Source organism: Oncorhynchus mykiss, chromosome 28 (assembly GCF_013265735.2).
Source record: "Oncorhynchus mykiss isolate Arlee chromosome 28, USDA_OmykA_1.1, whole genome shotgun sequence".
Taxonomy (NCBI): Eukaryota; Metazoa; Chordata; class Actinopteri; order Salmoniformes; family Salmonidae; genus Oncorhynchus; species Oncorhynchus mykiss.
Genome location: NC_048592.1, coordinates 31,398,659 through 31,411,079, shown reverse-complemented (window position 1 = coordinate 31,411,079; position 12,421 = coordinate 31,398,659). Strand labels below are relative to the sequence as shown.

The 12,421-nt window shown below is 40.2% G+C and overlaps 2 protein-coding genes across 3 annotated transcripts; one reads left to right on the top strand and one right to left on the bottom strand.

Annotated features, from left to right (window-relative positions):
• Window positions 1-175: 175 nt before the first annotated feature.
• Window positions 176-4,381, top strand: znf326 (zinc finger protein 326). Of its 2 annotated transcripts, none has more exons than XM_021589882.2 (11): window positions 176-405; window positions 698-723; window positions 847-922; window positions 1,349-1,691; window positions 1,802-1,880; window positions 2,148-2,220; window positions 2,523-2,670; window positions 2,769-2,832; window positions 3,150-3,280; window positions 3,555-3,644; window positions 3,810-4,381. In XM_021589882.2, exons 1-11 carry the CDS (start codon window positions 338-340, stop codon window positions 3,837-3,839), a joined length of 1,128 nt encoding a protein of 375 aa, XP_021445557.1. In that variant the 5' UTR covers window positions 176-337; the 3' UTR covers window positions 3,840-4,381. The 2 variants fall into 2 exon arrangements, with proteins under 2 accessions (XP_021445557.1, XP_036822608.1); XM_036966713.1 differs by having other exon boundaries at window positions 2,769-2,976.
• A 517-nt stretch (window positions 4,382-4,898) lies between these two features.
• Window positions 4,899-12,413, bottom strand: LOC110508953 (zinc finger protein 644). The gene is made up of 6 exons (XM_036966570.1): window positions 12,306-12,413; window positions 8,270-10,817; window positions 6,853-7,422; window positions 6,562-6,687; window positions 6,243-6,348; window positions 4,899-5,980 (listed from the first exon to the last, which is right to left on the bottom strand). The coding sequence occupies exons 2-6, from the start codon at window positions 10,800-10,802 to the stop codon at window positions 5,785-5,787; spliced, it is 3,531 nt and encodes a 1,176-aa protein (XP_036822465.1). The 5' UTR covers window positions 10,803-10,817; window positions 12,306-12,413; the 3' UTR covers window positions 4,899-5,784.
• Between the last annotated feature and the right edge of the window lie 8 nt (window positions 12,414-12,421).

Here is a 12,421-nt window from a genome sequence, read left to right as displayed (position 1 = left end):
TATATTTTATTCAACATTGCAATTTGCAAGTTGAATCATCAATAAAAAGCTGTTGTTTAGAAATTCATTACAGAGTAGTCGTCATACTCCAGCACGATAGGTGGCAGTTATCATTCATTTTGAGACCCTAGAAGCAGCTTCTTCGTTGACTACTGTCACAGTAGGAAAATGCTGCCCCCTGCAGGTAAAAATAGAAAATTGTGTTCTGTAGCTTATTTGTAGTATGATGACCGCTTGCTAGCTTTATAGGTAGCAGCAGTCACGTAAACGAGACAGTAATTTAACAAAACATATGAACGTTCGTTAGGTATTAATAGTGAAATACCTGAGGACGAGAATGAGTCGACGAAATAATCACTCTTTTTCTGATTATGGACCGCCGAATACATACAATGCTCATGGAAGGTAGGCTAGCCACTAACTTCATAGCCACTGTAGCCAGCAAGCTAGCTAGTTGCTAAGTTACATGATTTAGCTGTTTACTAGCTAGTAGTTGAGAGTTGTTAGTTAGCTAATCAAATAATGTATTGTGGTTGATTATAAACATACAGATCGTTTGCTGTTTGTTTTTTTTTGTTGAAAAGAGAAAGCATGTCAGAAAAATTATTCATGCGATAAATTAACGTTAGCTACTCAGTTAGCAATTATGTGTTGTGTTGAGTGGATCAGTCCTAATCTCTTCTTTATTCGAGTACAGCGTCACACCAACCCAGGGAAGTGCAGGTAAGTCTGCTTCCCTTTGGCCTAATATTTGCAATACCTGTCTGATAGGGATAGGAAACCCATTTCTTACATTCTGTTTATGTTTTTCATTTCAATGAACAAAGCTTATTTTATTCCACACAGGAACAACCCACCACACAAGACACTCGACCGTAAACCCAGGATCCTACAACTCTCAGCAAACAAGCAACTCAGAAAAGTAAGACATACAGTTTTGCTTTTGATTTATCCATTCTAAATGTATCAAGCAGAGGATTTCCCGCAAAATGTGATTTAGACTTGTTTGGAACATCGCTTAGCACGTTATGTGGCTATTTAAGACATGGCCTAGTCCTAGTCCAAGGTTTCCCCTAGTTTATATAGCCACAAAGTCAGATTCCACAGCCACAAAGTCAAAATGAGCTTTTTGGTCTAAATTTAAGGTTAGAGTTAGGCATAAGTTTAGCATTGTGGTTGGGTTAGGTTTAGGTTTAAAATCACATTTTAACAAGATAAATTGTAGAACTGGGCAGGGTTTATGAATTTGTGGCTATAGAAGCTAGCGATGCCCCAAGTGTAAGGCCTGTTTAAAAATGATACTATAGAAATGTGGACCTGGCTGAAATGCTCTTGTTTTTTTCTCCAGAGCCGAGCTCTACGACCCATATGATCCTAATCCTGGCTCATCATCAGACTCTGAAGTGGAGCCTTCCAAAGGCAGGGAAGACCATCGCAGACACAGAGTTAGTGGAGGGAGCAGCCGCCTGAGTAGTGGATATCAAGGCTCTGCTTCAGTAGCTGGGCATCGTGATGGCTTCAACTGGGATTTGTTATCCTCTCGGCCCAGTACCAGACATGAGCAGTCCAGCCATGATCACTCAGAACGGCCGTTGCCCACGACAGAAACCCCACTATTCCCCCTCAATGCATATTGGGAGCAGGGGGAAAATGGGAGAGAAATGTCCACAACCACAGTAGCTGGCAAAGAGGTAAGAGGTTCACCGCAGTCAGGTTACTATTTTGGTGGAAAAAGGTAGAAAGATGTTGCTGAGGCTTTCACTAGTGCAGCTTTGTAATGGTGATGTTTCTCTGTCTGCAGAGAAGAAATCCACCAGGGTTATCCCGGTCCCACTGGGATACCAACCCCATTCATGGCCAATCAGAATCTAGTGGAAGAGGTAGGATTGTAACTGTGTTGTTTTGCTAATGGTCTGGCAGAGTTGAAAAGGGATAGAGAAAGTGTGTGATTTGTTAAGTTCTGTTCCAGTCTCCTGGGGGGGGCGGGTTCTCTATTGTTACTCAAGCAAGGGGGAGGCCAATGACATCACAAAGTCATCATCAGACCAACTCATTGAATGTCCTACTTCTTGAAGTATTCAGTGTGTCCAAAAAAAAAAAAAAAATCCTCAAATCACCGTAGGATGTCTTTAAATGTCAATTTTTAGGAGGGGACCTAAGCAAGTCACGCTCAGAGGTCACAAAGAAGAGAAGCAGAAGCCCAAATGAGGACATATCGAGGTAAAGAAATTATTGGAGGAACTTATCATGTTTTTTTGGAAGGACCTTACTAAAATGCACAATAATATTGACACCATTATATGTATATATATTTATATTCTGGTCGCTGACAGCCTTTTCTGATATTTAACATTTTTCTGGATTATGTGTATAATGTTTTAATACAATTTTTATTACTATGTATTACTGCGCTGCTGGAGCTAGAAACACAAGCATTTCGCTGCACCTGCGATAACATCTGCAAACGCGACCAATAAACTTTGATATGAGTTGACACAAATCCCCTTCTATTGTCTTTTCAGTGATTTTTTCACCTGTGACATGTGTAACTTGGATTTCCATAAAGCGAGCACCCTTGAGGTGCATCTGAAGTGCAATAGTCACTGGGAGACCCTGGAGCACATCCAAAATCAAAACAACTACGACGACACGGCAATCGCCTTTTTGCATGTACGTCAAGCAAATACATTCTCTCTCAGATGGAATTAAATGTAGGATTATCAATCTGTATGACAATTAAGGGAAATGTAATTCTCTTTACGTTTCAGGAGGCCATGTTAACCAAAGTCCGGCAAGGTGATAGACTGCAGATGAACAGACAAAGCCTTAGAGGTAGCTTAACGTGCAAAGCCTGGGGTCTCTCGCTAATGCTTCTGGCTAGTCACACATACTGTTCCCGACCAGATTCATTCCCGCGTCCATCCCTCCTACTATTCTCCCACTTGCCTGACTCCCCCTCTGTGTCCAACTGTAAAGGTGGCTAAATTTAAACTCACCAATGTTGAGGTATTGTTTCTTTCCTCAATAGAAATGGAACGTATTGATTCTAAATGTACTTGTATGCTTTGGACAACGTATCACTCACTACCTGGTGTCATTAAGCCTACACTTGTGATTTGACCTCTGTATCTCACCCCTATCATTTTCAGCATTGCAGGACAAGGATTACATGACAAAGTTAGATATTTTCCACTGTGCTCCTTGCCAAGTCTACGTCTCCGTACATCCATCGTCACTGCAGGATCACCTGAGCTCCAAAGACCACCTGAGGAACAAAATGGTGAGGCAGTCGTTGTGCTGCTTACAGCAGATCTCACACCTCATATCATGTGTTCCATTATTCACTGATTAGATATCTTACAAAAAGCAATGGTCATTGTAGTGTTGTTAGCTGAGATGCAACATGAAATTGGCCGATTGTGTTTGATTTAGAATTTTGTCTGTCAATTCAATTGTTTAAAGAAACAAACATCAAATCTGTTCTTTCACTGCAACAGACAAGTGGGTGTACTTACTATTTCATGTTTATGACTTCACTGTGTTTACCACTGAAGGAATTTAGAACCAAACAGTTGCGGGAAAGTGTGAACTTTGCGAAGGCCACCATGAAACGAATGAATACTGAGTATGCAAGCTTCTGTGAGGTAAATAATCTGAACAGGCATTTTCTATACATTACACTAATGCTATTTATCTATAGAATACCAAAGTTTCGTATTACTTTTTAAAGTGTGTTAATTCTAAAAACTGTAGACCAAAAAAACAAATTTAATTTGAATGAAAATGACAAATAATTGTTTGTATTTCAGGGCAAGGATCCTTTTGAGCATTCATCATGAGGGCCATGAAGAATAGACAAAACAGTTGATGTGAACTGCTCGCTACTGGCTGTGGACAGCCAACAACCACCAATCAAAATCAACTAGACAAAGACCAAATGGACATAGTCTGTGCCCTTAGTGTTGATGTTCAGTCGTATGTATCTCTAAACTAATACAGGATAATCTTAACTAATACAGAATAGCGTTTTTTCCTTGAGTGTGGAGCATCCATTAGCTAGATATCACATAGTTGAGAACTTGTAGTCATTTTGTGTTTGATGTAGACATTTTTCACGTAAGAACATTTTGGACCTTTTTATTTTTTCAGTTGGTAATTGATTTAATTTCAATAGATATTGAAGCACATTTTGCAATGTTTTTCCCACAATTATCTTTTTCCATTAGAACACCTGCTTTGATTCATTGAGATTTAAGGATAGAAATACTGTAATGTTTGGTTTCCTTGAAGAAATATGGTCTTTACAGGCTTTCCAACTTTGTAATTTCTTACAATCATTTAAAAATAATACCCAAACAATAAATGTTTTAAAGACAAATAATGAATTGTTGATGTGTGACTGATATTCACAAGAATATAAAACAGCCTTTTATAAACAGTTGACCCATTTTCAAATATTGTCAAGGTTACCATTGTGATATTAATCTGGTACAACAGTTAATCTACAGTTGGTATCTCAAATGGTTGGTTTGCATATACTATCACTTAAGGTTAAAATTGTGCAGTCTTGAAAAGGAACTATTTTCTGTTTCTTTAGAATAACAGTGCCATTTATCCTGTGAATACAGATTCCTTTTATTGAGTTGGAAGTTCATGAAGGAGTCTCAGTGGTCCAGATCAAGTAGCTGAGGGGTTCATCATATATTAAGGCGTTAGTCTCCCACACATGTACACTCCTGCGGTATCCCACTGTAGAATGTATTCACCAGATGACGTATCGTAAAATGACTGAACGAGTGTAGTTTCAGGTATGATATGAATTAGTGGATGAAAGCAAATCGGTCCATCCTTAAAACTAATGGTGGGACACTGCTAAAGAAAACACCACAGGTCAATCCAGTTGACTAAACTGTTTTTATTTTTTAGAACATCACAAAAATGGTTTCAGCATCATATCTGTATGATATACATTTAAACATAAATTATTTAAAAAGACAAACAGCAATTTTTTTTAAACAGTTAAAAAACATTAAATATAGGCAACAGTTATTCATGAAAGGCAGCAACAATAAGCGCTGTGACTGCATCATTGAGAACAAAAACTGACTGATAAACCCTATTCATTTAGGAGTTTGAGTTAATATGCAGATAACCGCAGTATGAAACCCCGCCACATCACCACCAAACTGGCATCCATGTTTTAAACCTTTTGTTCTGTGATTAACTTGCAAGCCACATTTACCCATATTGATAGGAAATCTACCTAAAGATTAGTTGACTATCACTTTATTTTCTTACCCAGAACCCCCTCCCTACAAACACAAATCGTAGCAATATGATCATGATTTCAATACATGTTAAAAATACAGAATTGTATTTGTCCCATTTTTGTTTTCATGTGTAGCATAAATGTAAATATCAACATACAGAGAAAAGGTGCTCCAAACTTGACCAAATGGACAGAGAATTTTAGGAATCTGAGGTAAGAGTTGTCTCTATTGGAAATGGGTTCCACACTAATCACTGCATAAACACAAAAAAACAGTCAGCCCACATGGAATCATATTCGTAACATGGGACATTTAAAATGTAACAATATCCAAAATGTTTCATGTGTTTTAAGATATTAGGTAGTCATACTCCTCTGAAATTGTGTGTTGTAATAGTGGCAAGCATTTTTCAATTATGACTATAAAATTGTGAAGGAACATCTAATGTACAAACACATACACGCACAGGACCAAAATAGTGATTTTTTTTTTTTTTAAACTAGGTCCCCTTGGCTTAGGAGGCAGTGTGAGTTGCCAGTGATGGGGTCTGTCTTTCAGTGGTGGTGAAGGAGGGGTCCTTGGGCAATGAGGTGACCTCCCTCATGCCTGCCCCTGTGTGGGGGACACTGGTATTCATAATGTGCCTTTGTAGATGCTTTATCCAGTCCTCCTGGACCGACAAGGGGCCCTGGAATACTAGGTCACAGAATCTGCAAAGAGGATGCAAGCACAGTAAGACCCCCAATCAGAAGTGGCCCTCAAAGACAATATAAGCTAAAACCCGTGTCTTAAATCTCTTTGAATGCAAATATTGTTGGTCAACTTAACATTCATTTGAAAGCGTCACTACAAATACATTGATTAGATCTTTGCCACAACTTAAATCTTAGTGTTTATTATCAGAAAAATTTCAATGAATAATACAATAATTTACACCAACAGCATAGACAGTGTGGTATGTGGTCAGAGTACCTGCAGGTTAGTCTATACATCTCCTCGGGTGCGTGTGGAGTAGTTGGGGATGTCTTCTTCTTGGAACCAGGCCTCGATCTCTGCCTCCTTTGTTTACAGTCATACGCTGAAACATTAAGAACAGGGCAAGCCAGAACAATAGGCTCAGGTAAGTTTGGTATTGACTGGTGACCATGTGTATACTGAAGCAGTGGGTCTGTGTGAGGCAGTGACATTGAGGAAATCATTGTGTTCACTTTACAGTAGTGAGGCTGTAAGCAGTGTGAAGTATTGATATTACTTTGTGAACATGTGCCATTGATGATGGGAAGGCACTTACTTGTTCCCTCCAACAAGGCAGTCCTCTTTCGTTTTGCGTATGCCCGCAAGTGATTGGACAGACTAACACCGCTGTGGAAGGTTGCATTGCAATGGACACACACCTTCCTGTTGAATTCACCTTTCTCTGTGAAACAATATTTACAAAAATCAATCACACTTTTGACCACTTCAGCCACGGTTTTGCATGCATACAGGCACACTCCATTTGGGATTCATAACCTTCATGCTAACATTTTGTCTTTGGTTAAAATCCCATCATAGCATACTTTAAATTGACCCTTGGTCTTACCTGATGTAGAGTTTGAGAGTGTTGAGTTTACTTGTGCTCCTCTACTGTGCTCTGTACTGGGGGGAACTGCCAGGGCGTTTCTTGCCGTTAGAGAGGAAGTCCTCAACTTTGAGTCCACCTGACACTTCCTCTTCTTCAGAATTCCTATCAAGGCACTCGAGAGTGAACCTTTCACCTCCAACTTAGTCTCTGCCTGTTTCTTATCCAATGTTTCCCCTGGTAGAGAATACATGGGCACCAGTGATTTGGCATTGTTGTAGAGGTTCTGGATGGGATTCCATTTAGGAGGTGTCAGATGATTAGATATGGCCTGCTTTGAGGGGATTCTGGAATGGGAGGGGATCCGTTTTTTGCCCAGAATCTGCAGAGCTCTCTGGAACTCTCTCTTGTCACGCATCAGCTCCCGGAGCAACAACATTGGGGATTTGGACTTAGTGGCGATGGTTTTGCCGAGCCGTTTCAGATGGCCCCGAACATGGTTGGACAGCCCAGTCTTATTATCAAAAGAGTCCCCACATAATGGACAGGAGTGCCCTCGGACCGGAGAGTCCTCGGACCCCAACTTGGGCGCTGAAATAATAGCAACACAGCAGAAATAATTAGTCAAAGCATTCTTTGTATGCCAAAGAAATTAGTTCCCCATCCCCACTCAAAATTAAAAACAAATGTTTGAGAACTTAGTGTACCCAATCCCGCCGACTACGCCAAAATGTGTCATGGCGAGGCTAGTACTACAGTAATAACTTCAAGGTGTGGTATTTCACACATGAGTGTGTTACATTAACACATCATGAACACATTAGCAACCTACAAATTATTTCAAATGTTGAATAATGTAAACTTCTCCAATCAAACCAGGTGTGTCATTTTTTTTCATACAATACTATATTTAGTTTCCTTCATTTACACCCCAACCGAGCACTACGTTCTACCACTTCTGGTCTTTTGGCCCTCTCACCCCTGCTCTCCACCCAAGCTCTTCTCTGTCCTGGCACACCAATGGTGGAACAGGCTTTTCCCTGAAGCTAGGTCAGCAGAGTCCCTGCCCATCTTCTGAAAACTTCTGAACACCTACCTCTTCAAAGTTAATAATCCCACAGCACCCCCCCCCCCCCCCAAAAAAAAAGCCTTTTGTGAAGTAAACACTTGCACATTACTTTTTTCCCCCTTACTAGCTCTGACTTTGCTATAGCTAATTTGAGCATCTGCTAAATGACTAATATGTAAATGTAGCTAATAAAAACCATATGCATCTCTATTTAGAGGAGGTTTCTGTGAAGCCACATGGTTGACCACTGGCTCATCTGTATAACAACATGAAGGTGACCAGCACTGTTGAACATTATACTGAAGGATCAGAATATAGCCATCCATGCAACAAAATATAATATAAGATAGAAAAAAAGGAAATTAGTACCTTTTTTCAGTCGTTGCATTGCTACCATCTTTCGACGGATGCGAGGCTTCCGATCTTGAGAAGCCACTTGCTCCCTTGATACCACATGGCGTGCATTGTAACTCAGTCCAACCCGATGAAGATGCCCTCTGACGTGATTGGATAATCCCACACCTGACTCAAACACTGCAGGACAGTAAGGGCAGGTCTTCCGCTCCCCACCACCTTCCGAATCAGGATCTAAAAAGGATTCACTTAGAGGTACTGAGTTAGGCGCAAGGGTCTCTCCAAAAATATGTGTTTCGATGCACTCTTCCTTGACAACAAGCTTCTGCTGAGACTGCCCGTCTTGACCTTTCTCAATCATGTCTTCAGAGGTTTCAAGGACTCCCCTCATAGACATTCTTCTGCTAAAGGAATTAACAATGTACGCTTTATCTTGCTTGATTTCACTTTTATCAAGAAGTTTAGTGTTGGCATCTGTGGCATAGTCACTATACTGGAACACATCCTTATCATCACGGTCTTCCTCTTCCATATCTTCCATCATATTTAGCATCTTTGGACTTTGCAAATTTTTGGGTAAAATGAAGCAAGAGTCCTGGTCAACAGTATTGCGATAAGGGGTGGACATTTTTCTTTTGGAGGGGTACTTTTTCAGAACGGGCTTTTCACAGACAGAATTTAATGTATTATTCTCCAACTTAGATGCCAATAAATATTTGTGGCTATTAGAGGAAGAATTTGGATTTTCTGAAATTCCTGACAATGTTCTTCCAAAATCATGATCATTGGTGTCCCCGTTTCTGTCCTCAATAAAAGAAAAACCTGTGGTGACATCAATTTTTTCATTCCTCTGCTTGTCACTTTGTCGAGACAGCAGATTATTTATTGACTTGTCAAGTTTTGACTCTGTGGGTTGAGACTTGAATCCCTTTTGTGCTCTGTGAACCATTTTATCCTTTTTGAAAAGATCGGAAATGTCATTTGAATCACAAGGGGAATCTGTTCTTTTTCTGAAAGCCTGTTTTTTTACAGAGAATTTGGATGTCAGCTCTGAAGTAAAGGAATCTACTACTGGGGATTTCCTAATGGGGAGGTGCTTCTCAGAGGGTGGTTGTGCATACTCCTTTCTTTCTCTACACTGCAAAGATTCATATTCTTCGTATGTCTGATTATGACGAATCGCAAGATGATTTTTGAATACGTTTTTGCTTGAGGTGCCATAAGAACAACAGTTACAGGAGTAAGAATGATGCGTTTCATCCTCTTCCTTTGACTTTAACACACTGGGTTTCTCCGGCGGCTCTTCCTGGTTTTTACAGAGACCGTGCTCTTTGTTCACGTGTCTCTCAAGTTCAAACACTGTCACAGCCATGTAGTTACACTTCTTACAGTCGTAGTACCGCTTGTCCTTCTCATGAGTCTTAGCATGTTGAATAAAAGTATTTGGACAATTTGTTCCAAAAGCACACTGGGGGCACTGTAGCCTTGCATCTGTGCCCTCATCCTTCAATTCATTCATGCCCTTGATCTCCTCCATGAGTCTCTCCCTTCTCTCCTGGTGTATGGTCATATGCCGAAGAAGGGCGTTGCGAAAGCGGAACGACTGTCCACACTCCCTGCATATAAAAGGCTTTGGCATGTTGATAGGACTGGGCGGATCTGTGTGAGTCCTCATGTGCCGGTGCAAATGGTTCTTCTCCTTGAAATTGATGTTGCACTTTGTGCAAGGAAAAAACAATGGCTCTTCCTCTGAACAAGGGTCTGTCTGCGGTTTCCCATTCAATGGCGTAAGCTTGTGAGCCACGCTTTGCTCATGTGGATTTCTTTCTGGCGCACTGAAAATCAGTTGCTTGATGGCATCTACAGTTCCATTGGGATACTGGGCTTTCTTCGCTGTCGGTGATTGAGGTTTGGAGCTTTTTCTTAATAATTGGACCTTGTTGATGGGAACAGGGTCTTCTTGATCCTCCTCATCAAATATGTCTTTTGTTGACTTGAGGCTCAAATCAGAGTAAAGTTCCTCTGAGGGATCAACCATGACCACCATGTCCATTTTGCGTTTCCTCCTCCTTTGGCTATTTGGGGGAGGATCTGCCTTTGGTGGCTCCTCCACAGGAGAATCATCATGGTTGTCCCATAGAAACTGCATGAATTCTCTCTGAGGGTCCCAGCTTAGGGGACCCTCATAATTATCCATTGAGTTTTCAGAAGATTCCACATCGAAACCCCATATCCCTGTAGTGTCAATGTCCTGCACATTCTTCAACTGAGTAATACTCTTTTCCTCCTCCTTTTCTGTTGACAAGCTGTTGAACTCATCTGATTCGAAGATCTGGTGTGAAGAAGGTCCATTCACAGACAACACATTTGTGTTTGAGAGAACATCAAGGACACTGCTATTTTCTCTCATTGGAGAAGTCTGAGGTCTGTCCAACATTTCCATAAACAAGGGCATCTGATTTCTCATTGGATCCTGAAGGAGATCTAAGGGGTCCATCATAGGATCTGCATCTTTTTCCTCTTCATCAATACCGGTCAGATCAGACATTTCAGTAGCTGAACCCTAGGAAAGAAAAGAAAACATCAGAAAGATGTTGCCTTTGCCCATCTATCATCTGAGCTGGCTACTCTTGCCAGATATGGTACCACTCCTTTAAGAACTCTCTACTACCACCAGTGGTGTCTGCTAATAGTTCACAACAATAACCAAAAAAGCAGTCCAACATTACTTCTGAGAGCTACTGCAAAATATGATCTCAACTGTATTTATGTAATGAGTAGAACTTGTGTAGTTAAAGATCACTTTGTCATTTGTTAACACTTACAACAGGGAAGAAATCTGATGTTATTTAGCCTAGTTGTAAAAAAAAAACACAAAAAAACTTTGCAGTAATTTATTTACACTAACACTTTTAGATTAAATTTTAAATATAAAAAAAATAAAACAAGGATCTTGATGGGTCACTTGCTGGTTAATTATGTTTAATTCCATTTGCTTTGAACCAAACAGAACAAAACGGGGGGGGGGGGGGGGGGATTTGTCCAATAGAAACCTGGTTTTGCTTTGTTTGGTTCTTAAATGGTAAACGGTTTCCGTAATGATTTCCCCCCAGGTGAGCACCCACCAGAATGTCTGTTTTCACATGTGTACAGAGAAAATACGGAGATGAAGCTACTATACTACTGAGATTCACCCCTCGGTCTCACTTCAATTTAGTATTTAAAATAACATACATAGGTAAAAACCCATGAGGATTTGAATCCCCACAACATTATATGAAAAAAATAAATGTAATAGAAAAGATGAGAATTTTCATCAACGTGACCAATGAGCGGGCTATGGGTATAACAATTTAAAGACAACTGTCAAGCATGCCATAAATGCATGCATGTCTGATCAGAATATGCTTTACAAAAAAATGTTAGTCGATCACCCCTTACTCAAGACCGATGGGTAACGTTATGACTATTGATGAGCAGTAGACAGACGGTCGTCACTAGCTGGCACAGCCACAAAGTCATAAACCCCGCCTATTTTTAAAATGTATCTTCTTAAAATCTGATTTTAAACCTAAAGTTAACCACACACTGCTAACCTTATGCCTAACCTGAAATTAAATTTGTGCCTAATCCTAACATTACATTTTGACCAAAAGCTAATTGTTGCATTTTTACGATATAGTCAATTTTGAGTTTGTGGCTGTGCCAGCTAGTGGAAACCGCAGTAGACAGTTCTGTATTCGATGGTAGCTACAAACTTTCTAGCTATGTGATGCAGCACTGCCCACCTATGCAAAAACAAATCGAAACGCAATCTTTGATTTCAAAAGCACAAACATAGCAAGCTAATTGTGGTCTTCCTCGAGCCCCCAAAAGCTCCAAAGGTGCTTTACTTCTCGTTAAATCATCCTGTTGTTGGATGCTTTGCAATAGCCTACTACAGTGCATACTGTTCCATACCAAAACCCCCACCAAGACCACACAAAAAAACGGATATGTTTCAACAATACCGAAAGATGACAATGTCGTAAGATAAGATGTTAAACGTTACCGAAGAACGATGCAAATGCAAACGATATGCACTTTAATCGTTGCATTGAATTATTGCTCACTTTCGTCTTCCAGCCATTCCACAGTCGCCATTTTCCTTGATGGTCTACGTAAGTT

Bases quoted from the DNA above. Each gene is read 5' to 3' on its own strand.
- znf326 (XM_036966713.1), top strand. From the start codon at position 338: ATGAGTCGACGAAATAATCACTCTTTTTCTGATTATGGACCGCCGAAT. The intron at 1,881-2,147 runs GTAGGATTGTAA...GTCAATTTTTAG, and splicing joins ATCAGAATCTAGTGGAAGAG to GAGGGGACCTAAGCAAGTCA. The intron at 3,645-3,809 runs GTAAATAATCTG...TTTGTATTTCAG, and splicing joins AGTATGCAAGCTTCTGTGAG to GGCAAGGATCCTTTTGAGCA.
- LOC110508953 (XM_036966570.1), bottom strand. From the start codon at position 10,802: ATGTCTGATCTGACCGGTATTGATGAAGAGGAAAAAGATGCAGATCCT. The intron at 6,688-6,852 runs GTAAGACCAAGG...ATTGTTTCACAG, and splicing joins ACTCTCAAACTCTACATCAG to AGAAAGGTGAATTCAACAGG. The intron at 5,981-6,242 runs GTACTCTGACCA...TCCTCTTTGCAG, and splicing joins ATGTATAGACTAACCTGCAG to ATTCTGTGACCTAGTATTCC.